The sequence below is a fragment of the Otolemur garnettii genome, unplaced genomic scaffold, assembly GCF_000181295.1.
Source record: "Otolemur garnettii isolate 467f Iridium unplaced genomic scaffold, OtoGar3 scaffold00142, whole genome shotgun sequence".
Taxonomy (NCBI): domain Eukaryota; kingdom Metazoa; phylum Chordata; class Mammalia; order Primates; family Galagidae; genus Otolemur; species Otolemur garnettii.
Window position 1 is genome coordinate 2143255 of NW_003852537.1, and position 13195 is coordinate 2156449.

Here is a 13195-nt window from a genome sequence, read left to right on the forward strand (position 1 = left end):
GACCCTCACCAGAATTTAAGCCCAGTGGGAACTGGCTACTTTTGTCTGTTCTATTCATCACTGTATTTCCAGTACCCAGAGTATTGCCTGGTACATACAGTGGGCACTCAGTAATTATGGTGAAATGATTGAGACAAAATGTAAAGGAAGTGTAAAAAGAAAATGGGACAGATAAAAGCGTCTCTGAAAGCCACACACTCACAAGGGGCAGGTCTGCCTCTGAGCCATCTAATGACTGCACCAAGAGGGTAACACACCCAGCTCTAATGGCAATGGAGTCTGCATAATCTGTGCTGAGGATTAAGTTTAAGGGTCTACTCCATGCCATGCACCTGGGGGGACTGCAACTTGAAGTTGTCAAGGAATCCTGAGCAATCGTCTTTTTATAAAGGGTGACAAAGACAGGGCCAGAGAGGCAGGCCATGATGGTTCAAATCAAGAGAGGACCATGGGAGATTCTTCATGTGCAACCATGTTTGGTTCACCCCAGCCACAGTCCAGAGAGAGCATCCAATGCCTCAGAAGGGGAGATGAAGTACACCTCTGTTACCAATTCAGCTAAGAAAAACATTTTAACAAGTAAGCCAAACACCAACACTTTCTACAATGTTCTGTTAAAACTTACCTCCTTTTTTTTTTTTAATACAGACAGAGTCTCACTTTGTCACCCTTGGTAGAGTGCCGTGGCATCACAGCTCACAGCAACCTCCAGCTCTTGGTCTTGGACGATTCTCTTGCCTCAGCCTCCCAAGTAGCTGGGACTCCAGGCGCCTGCTACAACGCCCAGGTATTTTTTTGTTACAGTTTGGCCAGGGCTGGGTTTGAATCTGCCACCCTCAGTATATGGGGCCAGCGCCCTACTCACTGAGCCATAGGCACTGCCCTAAAACTAACTCTCTTAAAAGAAATTTCCATAGGGCGGTGCCTATGGTTCAAAGGGGTAGGGCCGCGGCCCCATATGTCAGAGGTGGTGGGTTCAAACCCAGCCCTAGCCAAAAACTAAGAAGAAAAAAAAAGAAAAGAAATTTCTATAATGAGCTAATAAAAAAAACTCATGCTAAGGCACCTGATGAGTTAGTAACTACAAGGTAACTTATAATGAGCATCAGACAACAAATGCCTTTGGCCTTGGGGACGTGGTCATGCAGCCCTTCTTTCTGGTAGTGACAGCAAAAGGAACAGAAGGTCTACAAAATTTTCTGGTCCAGGATGCTCAGGTTACTGTCCCTTCTAACAGACACAAGTTCAGGGACTCACTTAATGCAGAAATTCAGGACAGACCTCTAAAAGATTTTAACAAAAATTATTCGCGATAGTCTATTTCCCCTCATTCCTGATATGAATAGAATGATCAGTTTCTTTGTAATCCTCTTCAAAAGTAACTTGGTATATGAAACTTTAAGTGATTTTCTTAGTCATTACATAAAAACAATAATTCTCAAAACTAACCTGAGGGTTTAGGGAAGCCACAGAGTTTGTACCTGGCTAGATGTCAAGAAACAAATGCATTTCGAGGTCCCCAGCTCCACAAAGTGGGCTTTATTTAGCACATTAAGTCATTCCAGCATTATGTTTCATCACATATTTTTATTAAATGATTGGACCATTTCTTTTAAAGGACAATAGTGGAGAAATTAACCTCTTTTCCTTAGTTTCTCCCATAAAAAACTGTAATAATTTTCTCAAAGGAAATTGTTAACTGGTGAAAATTTATACTGTTATGGAATGGTCCTGATTCAGGGTTCGAAATATTCAGTGGGAAATACCACTACATTTTTAAACTTGCATACAGACCTTCACTTCACGGAGAGTATCAAGAAATTTGTCATGTCTGTTGGTTAACATGTGCAGCTGATTTCCAATGTCCTTTTCAGAAAGTTCTTTGGTTTTGGGGGTGCTGGTCTGATCTCCAGGAGCTAATTCAATATCTATCTCTACATCCTAAACAAGAAAGGCAAACAAGCAAAACCAAAAGATCAAAGAATGAAAGAAAATCCAACAAGCACACCTATAGACTTCTTGCTATAATTTTGGCCAAATAAAACTTTTGTTAATTTCCTAGAAATTTATTAGTACTTAAATAATCTTGAATTATAAAATAAAGAAAAAAACTAAATTAACTAAAGCTGACCCCCCGTCTCTTTTAGAAAATGTTGATGAAAAATGTTGGCATTCTGCTTTCATATTTGAGTTGTGAAAAGTAAAATTTAAAAGTACAAATTTTAAATAGTAAAAATAATAAAGAATATTTAGGAATTATAGCTTATCATCCTTCAAATGCAACATACCATATTTTACCATGTATAAACCCACTTTTTCGCCCCCATTTTTTTTTTGTTTTTGAGACAGAGTTTCACTTTATTGCCCTACGTAGAGTGCCGTGACATCATAGATCACAGAAACCTCAAATTCTTGGGCTCAAGTGATTCTTTTGCCTTAGCCTCCCGAGTAGCTGAAACTACAGGTGCCCGCCAGAATGTCTGGCTATTTTTTAGAGACAGGGTCTCTCTCTTACTCAGGCTGGTCTCAAACCCGTGAGCTCAGAAAATCCATCCACCTCGGCCTCCCAGAGTACTAGGGTTACAGGCATGAGCCATGCCTAGCCCAGCCCAAATTTTCGAAGGGAAAATAAGGATATGTATCATACATGGGTAGCACTATTTGTTACCAGCATATAAAATTTCTTATACCTTGTATCTGTTCTTGTGTTTTGTAATTATTTGTTACATAAAATTTCTTATGTCATAGTATGTTAAAAAAATATGTGTTGCCTATAGTCCCAGGCTGAGGCAAGAGAATCACTTAAGCCCAGGAGTTTGAGGTTGCTGTGAGCTATGATGCCACAGCATTCTACTAAGGGCAGCATAGTGAGACTCTGTCTCAAAATAAGTAAATAAATGAAATAAAAATGTGCTAAAATTCCTTTATAATACAAAGATAGGTACCTAAATATAAATAAATGAAAATCTAAATTAAAAGTTAAAATGAGGGTCAGCACCTGTAGCTCAGCACTAAGGCGCCAGCCACATACATGGGGGCTGGTGGGCTAGAACCTGGCCTGGGCCTGCCAAACAACGACAACAACAAAATAGGTGGGTGTGGAGGTGGGCACCTGTAGTCCCAGCTACTTGGGAGGCTGAGGTAAGAGATTAGCTCAGAGTTTGAGGTTGTTGTGAGCTGTTACGCCATGGAACTCTACTGAGGGCAACATAATGAGACTCTGTCTCAAAAATTAAAAAAAGTTAAAATGAAAAGTTTTTTCGGCTCGGCGCCTGTGGCTCAAGCCGCTAAGGCGCCAGCCACATACACCTAAGGTGGCAGGTTCGCATCCCCAGCCCGGGCCAGCCAAACAACAATGACGGCTGCAACCAAAAAAAAAAAAAAAAAAAATGGCCAGGTGTTGTGGCAGGCGCCTGTAGTCCTAGCTACTTGGAAGGCGGAGGCAGGAGACTCGCTTGAGCCCAGGAGTTGGAGGTTGCTGTGAGCTGTGATGCCACAGCACTCTACCCAGAGGGATAGCTTGAGGCTCTGTCTCAAAAAAAAAAAAAAAAAAAAGAAAAGTTTTTTCCCCTGAAAATTAGGGCCAAAACACATGGGTGCACAATATATATGGGGGCTCATCATGGCCAAATGTGGTAGTTGCTTAGCTGCCTTGCTCATGCAAATTAAGAATATTCTCAGGGTCACGGCATAGAATGCTGTCAGCACAGTGTTTCATATGATTCATTCCCAAAGAGGAATGAACTTTCTGTCTGAAGCTTCTGGGGGTTCACAGTCAACTCAATCTCTTCCTCTAAGTTGAGATAGCAACAATTTGGTGAGCACCCTTGAAAATGCAGAAGAATCACTTCAAAGCTGGTAATTCAGCTCACGGAAGGAGATCACAGAAAGAAAAGATCAAATCACCAAGTGATCTAGCATTTAGCAATAACAGTTAACAAATTTAAATTCTTATTTGTTAATAAAATTAGTAGATACCCTGCACATGGGAGGGGAATAACTACTCATTTTAGAACAAAGATGGTGCAGCACCCCCTCTGCAAAACTGGGTCACTGTCTTCCAAACTCGAATGCTCCAGACAAACTGAGCTTCCAAAAGCCAACAATTTAAAGGAAATACAGCCCAAAAACGTCTCTGCCTGGGGGGTGGCACCTGTGGCTCAGTGAGTAGGGCGGCGGCCCCTTACACCGAGGGTGGTGGATTCAAACCGGGCCCCAGCCAAACTGCAACAAAAAAATAGCCAGGTGTTGTGGTGGGCACTTATAGTCCCAGCTACTTGGGAGGCTGAGGTTAGGAGAATTGCCTAAGCCCAGGAGTTGGAGGTTGCTGTGAGCTGTGACTCCACAGTACTCTACCAAGGGCAATAAAGTGAGACTCTGTCTCTTAAAAAAAAAAAAAAATCTCTGCCTGGAGCAGTGTCAGCCACTCCCTCAGGGAGGACGGAAAGATACCAGGACATCAGCCTTAGCTGACAGACTCCTGGAGGAGCCCAGTGTTCCCACTGCCCCTTCAGGACTAGGCAGACAGGAAGGTTCTCAGAAGAGGCTGGGGGAACCTGTGAGAGCTGTCATTCCTTTGCAGAGGCAGCGCTTTATAACACAATATGGGCTATTTCTCACTTGGAGAGAAAAACCACAAAATGATAAGATATTCCCCACTAAGCAGTACTAGCTGGAAATATAAAGTGACCTATCTCTAAACCATTTCATGCCGCAAAACAAGATACTTCTCAATTTTAAGTTGAGAAAAAATACCTAACTGCACTTAGGTACCACATTCAGCATTCTGAGGTAGAGACGGGTTTTGACACATTTCTATTGCTCTTGTCCCCAAAACATCTAAGGCTATACAAAAAATTCTTCAGCAGGCATGGAAATTCTGTCCAGGGAGCTTACCTCTTCTTTGGATTCACTGTTCTCCCGCTCACGAGGCTCCTGCTTGACATGTGTGACCATGGCGAAGGCAGCTCGGTCATGGCTGTCAGCCAGGTTGATGACGTTAGTTATGGATGGGAGCATGGCTCCCTGGCAGCTGGTACCAATGGGGGTGCTCTTCTCACACACAGCCAAGAGAAGCTAGGGAGGTTTGTGGAAAAGAAGACAAAACTTAAGCCACACACACACAGCATTCGGAGCACATAGTGGACAGTCCCCTAGACATAAGCTCAGGCCACACTTCTTCCTCACTCAGGTCACTCTGACTCAGCAGGTCCAAGTACAGGCTCAGCATCTTTCCTCCTGTGTCCCCTTAAAGGGACCTTGCAGACACAGAAGATGTCTGTGAATACAGTTAGTAACAGCAGTGTACTTTTCAAAATTGCAAGACTAAATTTCAAATGTTCTCACCATAAAAAATTAAATATATGAAGTGATGTATATGTAAACTGTTTAATTACTCCACATTCACAATAAAACTTTGTAAACATATCTAATTATAAATTATCAGTTTACAATAATAATAATAATTTATTAAAAAGATCGGGCAGCACCTGTGGCTCAAAGGAGTAGGGCACTAGCACCATATGCCATAGGTGGTGGGTTCAAATCCCAGCCTTGGCCAAAAAAAAAAAAAAAAGATCATGTAAGGCCAGCACGGCTAAGTCTAATGAGTGAAGACAACAAGGATGGGGCTACTGAGAAGGGGAAGGTCCAGCCACCAGGGGTCTGCAGAACCACAACCTAGAGACTGGATTTTATCAAAGACAATGGTAAGAAGTGATGTGATCTGCTTTATTCTTTAAGAATAATTTTGTAATGACAAAGAAAACTGTGATAGACAGGAAAAGAGGGGTTAGGGTTAGAGAACACCAAGGAAACTGCTCCCACTGTCCCTGTGAGAGATGATGAACCTTGAGCTATTAAGTCCCGGTGACAGACCAGAAATGTTGAAGGAATATAGGACTCTGCCTTATTTGTCTTTGTATTTTCAGTACCTGACCCTGAGTGCCTAGCACTCAGCAATCACTAAGTCTCTTGAATGAGTCATGGTAAAGCAGGGACCTGTGCCCACTGTATTGCCATCAGCAACATTCCAAATACATGCTGCCCACAGCACCGTCAGTAAACACATGGGCAAGCTCTTACTGAGACCGGTGCTACTTCTGCTCATAAAAAAGAACTTAATGTCCTTCTGTCTCAGTTGTCATATTAGACAAAGTAGTAACCTGGTTTCATTCATTCTAGGTAGGTAGGCAGAAATTACTTGCTTACCACTTGTAATCTACTACAGAAAACCTAAATTGACTGCTGCCTTAAGTTGAATGAAGGCTAGCTGGCTTGAATAACCTACAAACTAGAAGTGTCACTACAATCCTGTTAGAAATGTCACAGAATATCTGACTTACCTTCCACTAAAATGCTAAGCCTGCTGCAGGGCTGGACCTCATCTTTACGACCCTGACCATTTTAAACATACCTCTATGGCTGGCACCTGACTCTATATCCATCAGGCCACTCTGGCCTAGCTGCTCTACTTACCTGCTTTAAGAGAGAGGACTACTGACACTCATTATACATGGTTACATTTCCTAGGGCATGCAGACAGAATTTGAAAATCTTTTATATATAAAGAAAATTGAATCTTTGCCTATAAAACTAAAAAATATTCAATTTTATGATAAGTGGTTTAAAATCACCCCCCAAAAAAGCTTTGGATAAACATTTGGCTTTAAATCAGGCATCCTCAAACTACGGCCCGCGGGCCACATGCCTAGCATATTTATCCCGCCCGCCGGGTGTTTTTCCCACTGCTGCCTGTCCTGCTTAGCAGCTGACTCATCCCAAGGCCTGTAGTCCGGCCTGCCAACGGTCTGAGGGACAGTGAACTAGCCCCCTATTTAAAAAGTTTGAGGATCCCTGCTTTAAATCTTTATTTCTTCCTAGAGATTAAAAGGTTTATGTTGTAGATTTCAGTTTGGTTTTTTTTGAGATAGTCTTGTTACGTCACCCTTGGTAGACTGCCATGGCATCATAGCTCATAGGAACCTCAAACACTTGGGCTTAAGAGTCTCTTGCCTCAGCCTCCCAAGTAGCTGGGACTACAGGCACCCACCACAACACCTGGCTATATTTTTTAGCTGGCCCAAGCAGCGTTCAACACCATAGACTTGGTGTATGTAGCCAGTGCCCTACCCACTGAACTATGGGTGCCACCTATGTTGGAGATTTCAAATTCATCTTAGAATGCGTGAATGCCTCCTGGCTTTGGACCCCCCACTCAGAAAAGGCAGGGCTGCCTTTTGGCCATAGGTGGTGAGTTGAATCCACTCTACCTCAATGCATTGCTTGATCCAAAAGTGGTTCCCCATGGCTTCCCAATTCTGGGAACAGGTCACATAAAGCAGGCGCTCATAGACCCGACGTTTCATAGAGTTGTCAAAAACCTCAAAGAACTTTGCCCTGATGAGTGGCTGAGCACAACGCAACCCAGACAGAAAGGCAGGCTCAAGTTTCGCAGTCAGCTCACTACCAGATAGTGTCTCATCCCTGTAATCAAAGGCATAAACCAAGATATCAGAGCTGGGCAAGACAATATAAGCTAACAAACATTAAACAGATGGACATCACTGTACTGAAGTGTCATGATGGAGACCAAGAGCATGGTATCCATTGGAGCAGGCTCATGCAGCACTTCAGCAAAAGGTTTATTATTGACACCAAACATGTTACTGGTGTCAATACATGTTAAATACATGACTGGTATTTAAACCAGTATTTTAAATTCAGGTGAAAGTAAAAGACTGAAGTCACATTGTGTTAGTCAGCCAGAGCACATTATGGACCAATATATGCAATATTTGATAATTGCTATAATTACCTGTAGACATAGTTAACAAGGTCTAAAAACTGGGCATTTAATTCAAGGTCTTCTGGGAAACGTTTTTCTATGTAGGTCATCATTTTCACAAGCAAAATGGACTTCTCTCGCAGTGTAGGTGTCTGTTTAAAATTTGTTTTTTAAAAGAAAAGGTCAATTACTCTTACTTGAGAAAAGATATGTTTAAAAGAATTTCTTTTTAAGCTCCTACAATTTTTGCCAAGTACAAAAAGACAAGGTCACTTCTAAACACACAAATCAAAACATGCCAATATAATTTTACAGGGACTACAACTTGCTTTGGATAGAAAGCAACTAAATTATAAAACAAATCAGAAATTGGCAAGCATCTCACCGAGATAAATATCATCATCATCATTATCTTTTGGTTGACCTTCACCACCATAAGAGGGTAAAAGGTTCATTTAACATTTTAACAGAAGGCAGGCCACATTAAGACAACCAACCTGCTAATCTCAAGTTTCTACTTCAATTCTATGAAGCGCACTGAGAAGAATCTGTCTTCTCAGTGAAAATACAGAAGAAAAAAACATTTTGCTTAAGTAATTTTCAGAAATGGGGAAGGAGATGCCTGACTCTTCTTGTTCAAAGGAAGTGTCCCAGCTGACCTGACTGGCTGCCATTGGGGAGTTATTCTTCACCCATTCTTCTACAATTTTGACAACAGCACGGAGGATTTTGGCATCAGGTGACTTCTCAATGAGCGATGTGAGAATGGCCTGAATGAAGTTCTTCCTCATCTCCATGCTCATCACTGCCAGACGCGTTTTCACTAGCTCCAGACTTAGCATCACTAGCTCACTTGTACCTGTTCACAGGAAGAAGGAGAACTTGCCCCATGTTGGGTTCTGCCCATTTTCTCCAGCAATCAGAACATTGAGATTTGAAAACTCTTACCACCATACATTGTAAGGGTGGCCCCACTGAAGCCCTACCCATGAGGGCAGAAGATAACACTGATGGAACCAGTGCAGGTCGCTCCAGCCTTTTTACACCCTGCCCTACTGTCATACTCATAGACCTTGCATTCTAAGGTGTATCCAACAGCTGTGCCAACCACAGCCCGGGACAACCACCACCCCTACACCCACAGAGCATCCAAATCCCTGGAGCCCACAGCTCATGTCCATAAGCTGTGACATAATTCTTCAAAAATAACAACTCAGATTAAGCAATCCCTGATTTATAGCAAATGCAAACTAATTCTCATTTAGTAGAGAATGATTAACATAAAAATCCAACTAACTCCTTCACTGTTAACATTCACAATTTTAAAAGCACTTCATTTTTTTTTTTTTTTTTTTAAAGAGCCAGGTTTCACTATGTTGCCCAGGCTGGAAGGCTGTGGCCATTCACAGGCTTAGCACAGAGCACTGAGCCTCCCAGCTCCCAGCAATCCTGTCTCATCTGCCCAACTAACTACAACTACAGGCAAACTACCATGCCTGGCTTAAAAACAGTTCATTTTTAAAATTAGTATTGATTTTATATCCCTTTGTTGAAAAGCAAATGATACCGAATCACATATAAACAAGATTGAATGTTAATTCAGGTCCACTTCACAGTACAATCACACAGTCTGCACCATCCAAGTGCTCCACAAAGTCTGGGGGAAAAACCTGGAGTGGCGAGTTTATCACCTGAGGCTGCTTCTGTGCTGCCCGATGCTGCCTGTGGATTCAGATGCTCGCGGACCATCTTCTGCAGGGAGCGCATGAAGACAGAGATCAGCCTATCTATGTAGCTCGGGTTGTTGCTGCAGGCGGACTTGAGAATCATAAGGGTCCCTAAAGTGTAGAAGGTGCCAATTGTTTCATGAAATAGTAACAACAACAAAAGTAACAAAAACATGCCATCTCAAACATTGTACTAAGTACAGATCAATTCCAGATGTTAACATCAAGTATTTACACAGCTTCCACTGCATTTTGAAGCATTGTATTATCACTTCCTTTTTTTTTTTTTTGAGACAGAATCTGACTATGTCACTCTCAGTAGAGTGCTGTGGCATCACAGCTCACAGCAACCTCAAACTCTTGGGCTCGAGTGATCCTCTTCCTCAGCCTCCCTGGTAGCTAGGACTACAGGCTCCTGCCATAAGGCCTGGCTATTTTCGTTTGTTTTAGCAGGCTCGGGCCGGGTTTGAACCCACCAGCTCCCAGGCATGTGGCTGACACCCTAACCACTGAGCTATGGGCGCTGAGCCTATATTCTCACTTCTAATTCTTATTTATGTTAATTCATCATGCCTGAGAACTGATTTTTGTGTGTTAGTAGACACAACATTCTTACCTTCAGTTTTTTTTAGGTTATGTTAAACCACCCCAAGTAAGGATTTTTATCTGATGTGTTGGGGAAAAATAAGGGGAAAAAGGAAGAAAACCTCTGTTAAAAATCTAATCTGCCTTATCTAGACATGAAAAATATTTTAGAATTCAATTTGTATTTCACTCTGAAAAACTTCATAAGATCAATGAAAACCAGCAAAGCCAGCACTAGAACATGAATACCAAGTACAGATAAAAAACTATCTTCATAATTTACATCTTTACAGTCATCTTGATCCTGACCTATGCATAAAATTTAATTTTTTTCTAATTTTTTTCTTTTTACATAAAACTCCAGATTACAGTTCATACACATAAAAATTTAAATCCTTACTCAAGGATCACATCCCAGAATAATCAAAGGGTATTTGCTATTTACAGATGCCATCATCCAAGAATTAAGACAATTTCAGGCTTACTCTGTTAAAAGACTGATTCTAGAGAGAGTAGTAATGTATAGCCAGTGTCATTCTAAGACAAGCAACCTGCAGAGATGATGACAATGATGATGAAAATGGGGATGTGCTCTGCTATCCCTGCTGCTGTGTTCTTCTCTGTGGAGCATGTGGTAGTGCCTGGCCCTGGATCTAGCACAAGGGGAGACTGGTATGGCCATCTTTCCAGGCCCACCTCACCTGGCAGCTGCCCCTGTCCCCTAGTATCCCTACAAAGGAGGGAGGTAGGGCCAATGGAGGTCAGCTATTCTCAATGAGACCCCTTTGGAGAACATACAAGAGGAAATAGTGCTATCTATGTTGGAAGTCAGGACTTTCAGGCAACCCTACTTTAAAAAATGTTGCAAAAGCACCCCATTACTCTCCAAATCTGCATAGTTCCAGTATAGAGAGAGCAAGCAGCCACAGTTTGGAGAACAAGAAACTGATCAAAAAATAACTTACTCAGTTGCAAACTCACTGTTTATTATCAGGTACAGAGGCTGACATGGGACTTTTATTTACTTTTCCCTCATTTGTATTTTCAAAATTTTATAAAATGAATTTGGAATAAGGGAGAAAAAAAGTTTTAAGGTGCTTACCCAAAGTCTAATTCTAATCAAGACATGAGTTGGACAAAAAGCAAAGGGAGTACTAGACATTTAACTTCCAGGTGCCTGGGGGCCAAATTGTCCAGCAGCCCTGATTTCCCAAGAAAGCAATTTTTCCTTCACTGGGTCAGCCAGAACCTCCACAATCAGATGGAGGCCAGTCCTTCTCTTCTGAGTGGCTTATGTACAGGTGGATACACTGTGAAAGATAGTAACTGTACACATTTGCGCACAGCTCCAATAGTATCTGTGTGGTTACTGCAACAAACAGGCAGCAGGCTCCAGGACCACAGACAAGTAGCCTTACTAAGAAGGCTTCACTGGAGGCTGAGGAGGGAACACAGAGGAAGAACCAGTGGTGGGTGGGGTGGGGTCATTCACTTTAATGACCATAGGAGACAGTGGCGTTATTGGACATTGGGCTATACACAGCCACCTAACTAACACCTCACCTCAACTTTACTGCCAACAATCCGAGCCTTTTCAAGAAGGAAAGTATGCCTAGTAAACAGGAACCAATACCAGAATGAACCCCTGCTGGAAATGTCAAAAAGACATACACACCAAAGAGCTGGGAGGGATTGGCATTGGTGGCCTTCTCATAGTTGGTGAGCCCTTCGTAGATGACCTTCCCGACAGCTGCATAAAGGCACTCCAGCTCTTCGTACTTGGAGGCCACACTGGAAGTACCTGAAAACCAAGGTGGGGGTCTGAGTACTGCAGTTAGGGCTCTGGGCCCTTCTAGTCCTCATGCCAGGGACGGAACTCTGGCTGCTGTGGTATCTACAGACACTGGCATGGGCAGTTCTCTTCCAGTGCAGGACAAAGCGAGCCTTTCTTCTGTGCTGGTTCCCACTCTACACAGCCACATAGCAACTTTCTGTCCCACTAAGCCCTGCCAGAATGTACTTGAAATACACTTACTCACTACCTGCCAGAATCTGATCTTGGCTGATACATTTGATACTGTATTTTTAACCTAACTTTCCTTTAATAATTTAAGGAAATAGTAATGTTCAGCTAATGACCTGAATTTCCAAAGCAGACAAAAAAATGAGTGTTGTTAAGATTTTATATCAATTTCTTTAAAAAAGCTTAAGAATATAAATAAAAGCAGGACAAAAAAATGCTTGCTATAGTAACTAGAGGATGAGTATCCTCAAATGACAAGTCAGTCCCTACTCAGCCATTTCAAAAGAAAAGCATGGATAGAAAAGGTCATATACTTGGCTCTGTTGGGAAGATGCTCATCAGACGAGACAGAAGGCTGTGGACAGCTCTCAAAACTTTGGTGTTTCCACATGTCATGCAGGCTGCGATTCCACGCTGTAGGGGTTTGAAGCTACTGAGGATGGCTGGGGATTGGAGAACAGTTAGCAGGAAGCTCAGCACTTCTAATCCCGTGCAAATATTTCCATAGTTAACTTGATTTGGCTGCTCCTAGAATGGAGAACACAGGCCATTCAGACAATAAGAATATTCTAGTACAGTAAATTCTAGTACAGAAACACAAATCTAGTGCAAGTTAAAACCACATACCACAGAGTATTTGGAAGTTAAGTAAACAACCACTAAAAAATGATCACATCATACCTATAAAACATGTGACCATCACATACCATGGGATTTCATAAGGATGATTCTTTTCAGCCTGGGCCTGCCATCCAACAATGACAACTACAACCAAAAAATAGCCGGGAGCCTGGAGTCCCAGCTATTTGGGAGGCTGAGGCAAGAGAATTGCTTAAGCCCAAGAGTTTGAGGTTGTTGTAAGCTGTTGACACCACAGCACTCTACCAAGGGAGACATAGTGAGACAGTCAAAAAAAAAAATAATAATAATAACAAAACAGGAAGAGATTGTTCTGCTCGTTTTTCTTCTGGAGCAAACAAAGCTCCGTGACGTCTGTTAGTACAGAGTACACTGCAAGAATAATTCTGCAGTAAAAAGAACATTACCTCCCGGATCTCACTCCCTTCCACAGCT

The 13195-nt window shown here is 42.2% G+C and overlaps 1 protein-coding gene across 1 annotated transcript in view; it reads right to left on the reverse strand.

Moving 5' to 3' along the window:
- TRRAP (transformation/transcription domain associated protein) overlaps positions 1 to 13195 on the reverse strand; it is a 128407-nt gene that overhangs the window by 38926 nt on the left and 76286 nt on the right. The window contains exons 44-51 of the mRNA XM_023518585.1: positions 12436 to 12649; positions 11774 to 11899; positions 9478 to 9624; positions 8446 to 8645; positions 7817 to 7938; positions 7272 to 7485; positions 4897 to 5076; positions 1795 to 1941 (exon numbers count right to left, since the gene is read on the reverse strand). Coding sequence (XP_023374353.1) covers positions 1795 to 1941; positions 4897 to 5076; positions 7272 to 7485; positions 7817 to 7938; positions 8446 to 8645; positions 9478 to 9624; positions 11774 to 11899; positions 12436 to 12649 — 1350 coding nt within the window. The remainder of the gene's footprint in view (positions 1 to 1794; positions 1942 to 4896; positions 5077 to 7271; positions 7486 to 7816; positions 7939 to 8445; positions 8646 to 9477; positions 9625 to 11773; positions 11900 to 12435; positions 12650 to 13195) is intronic.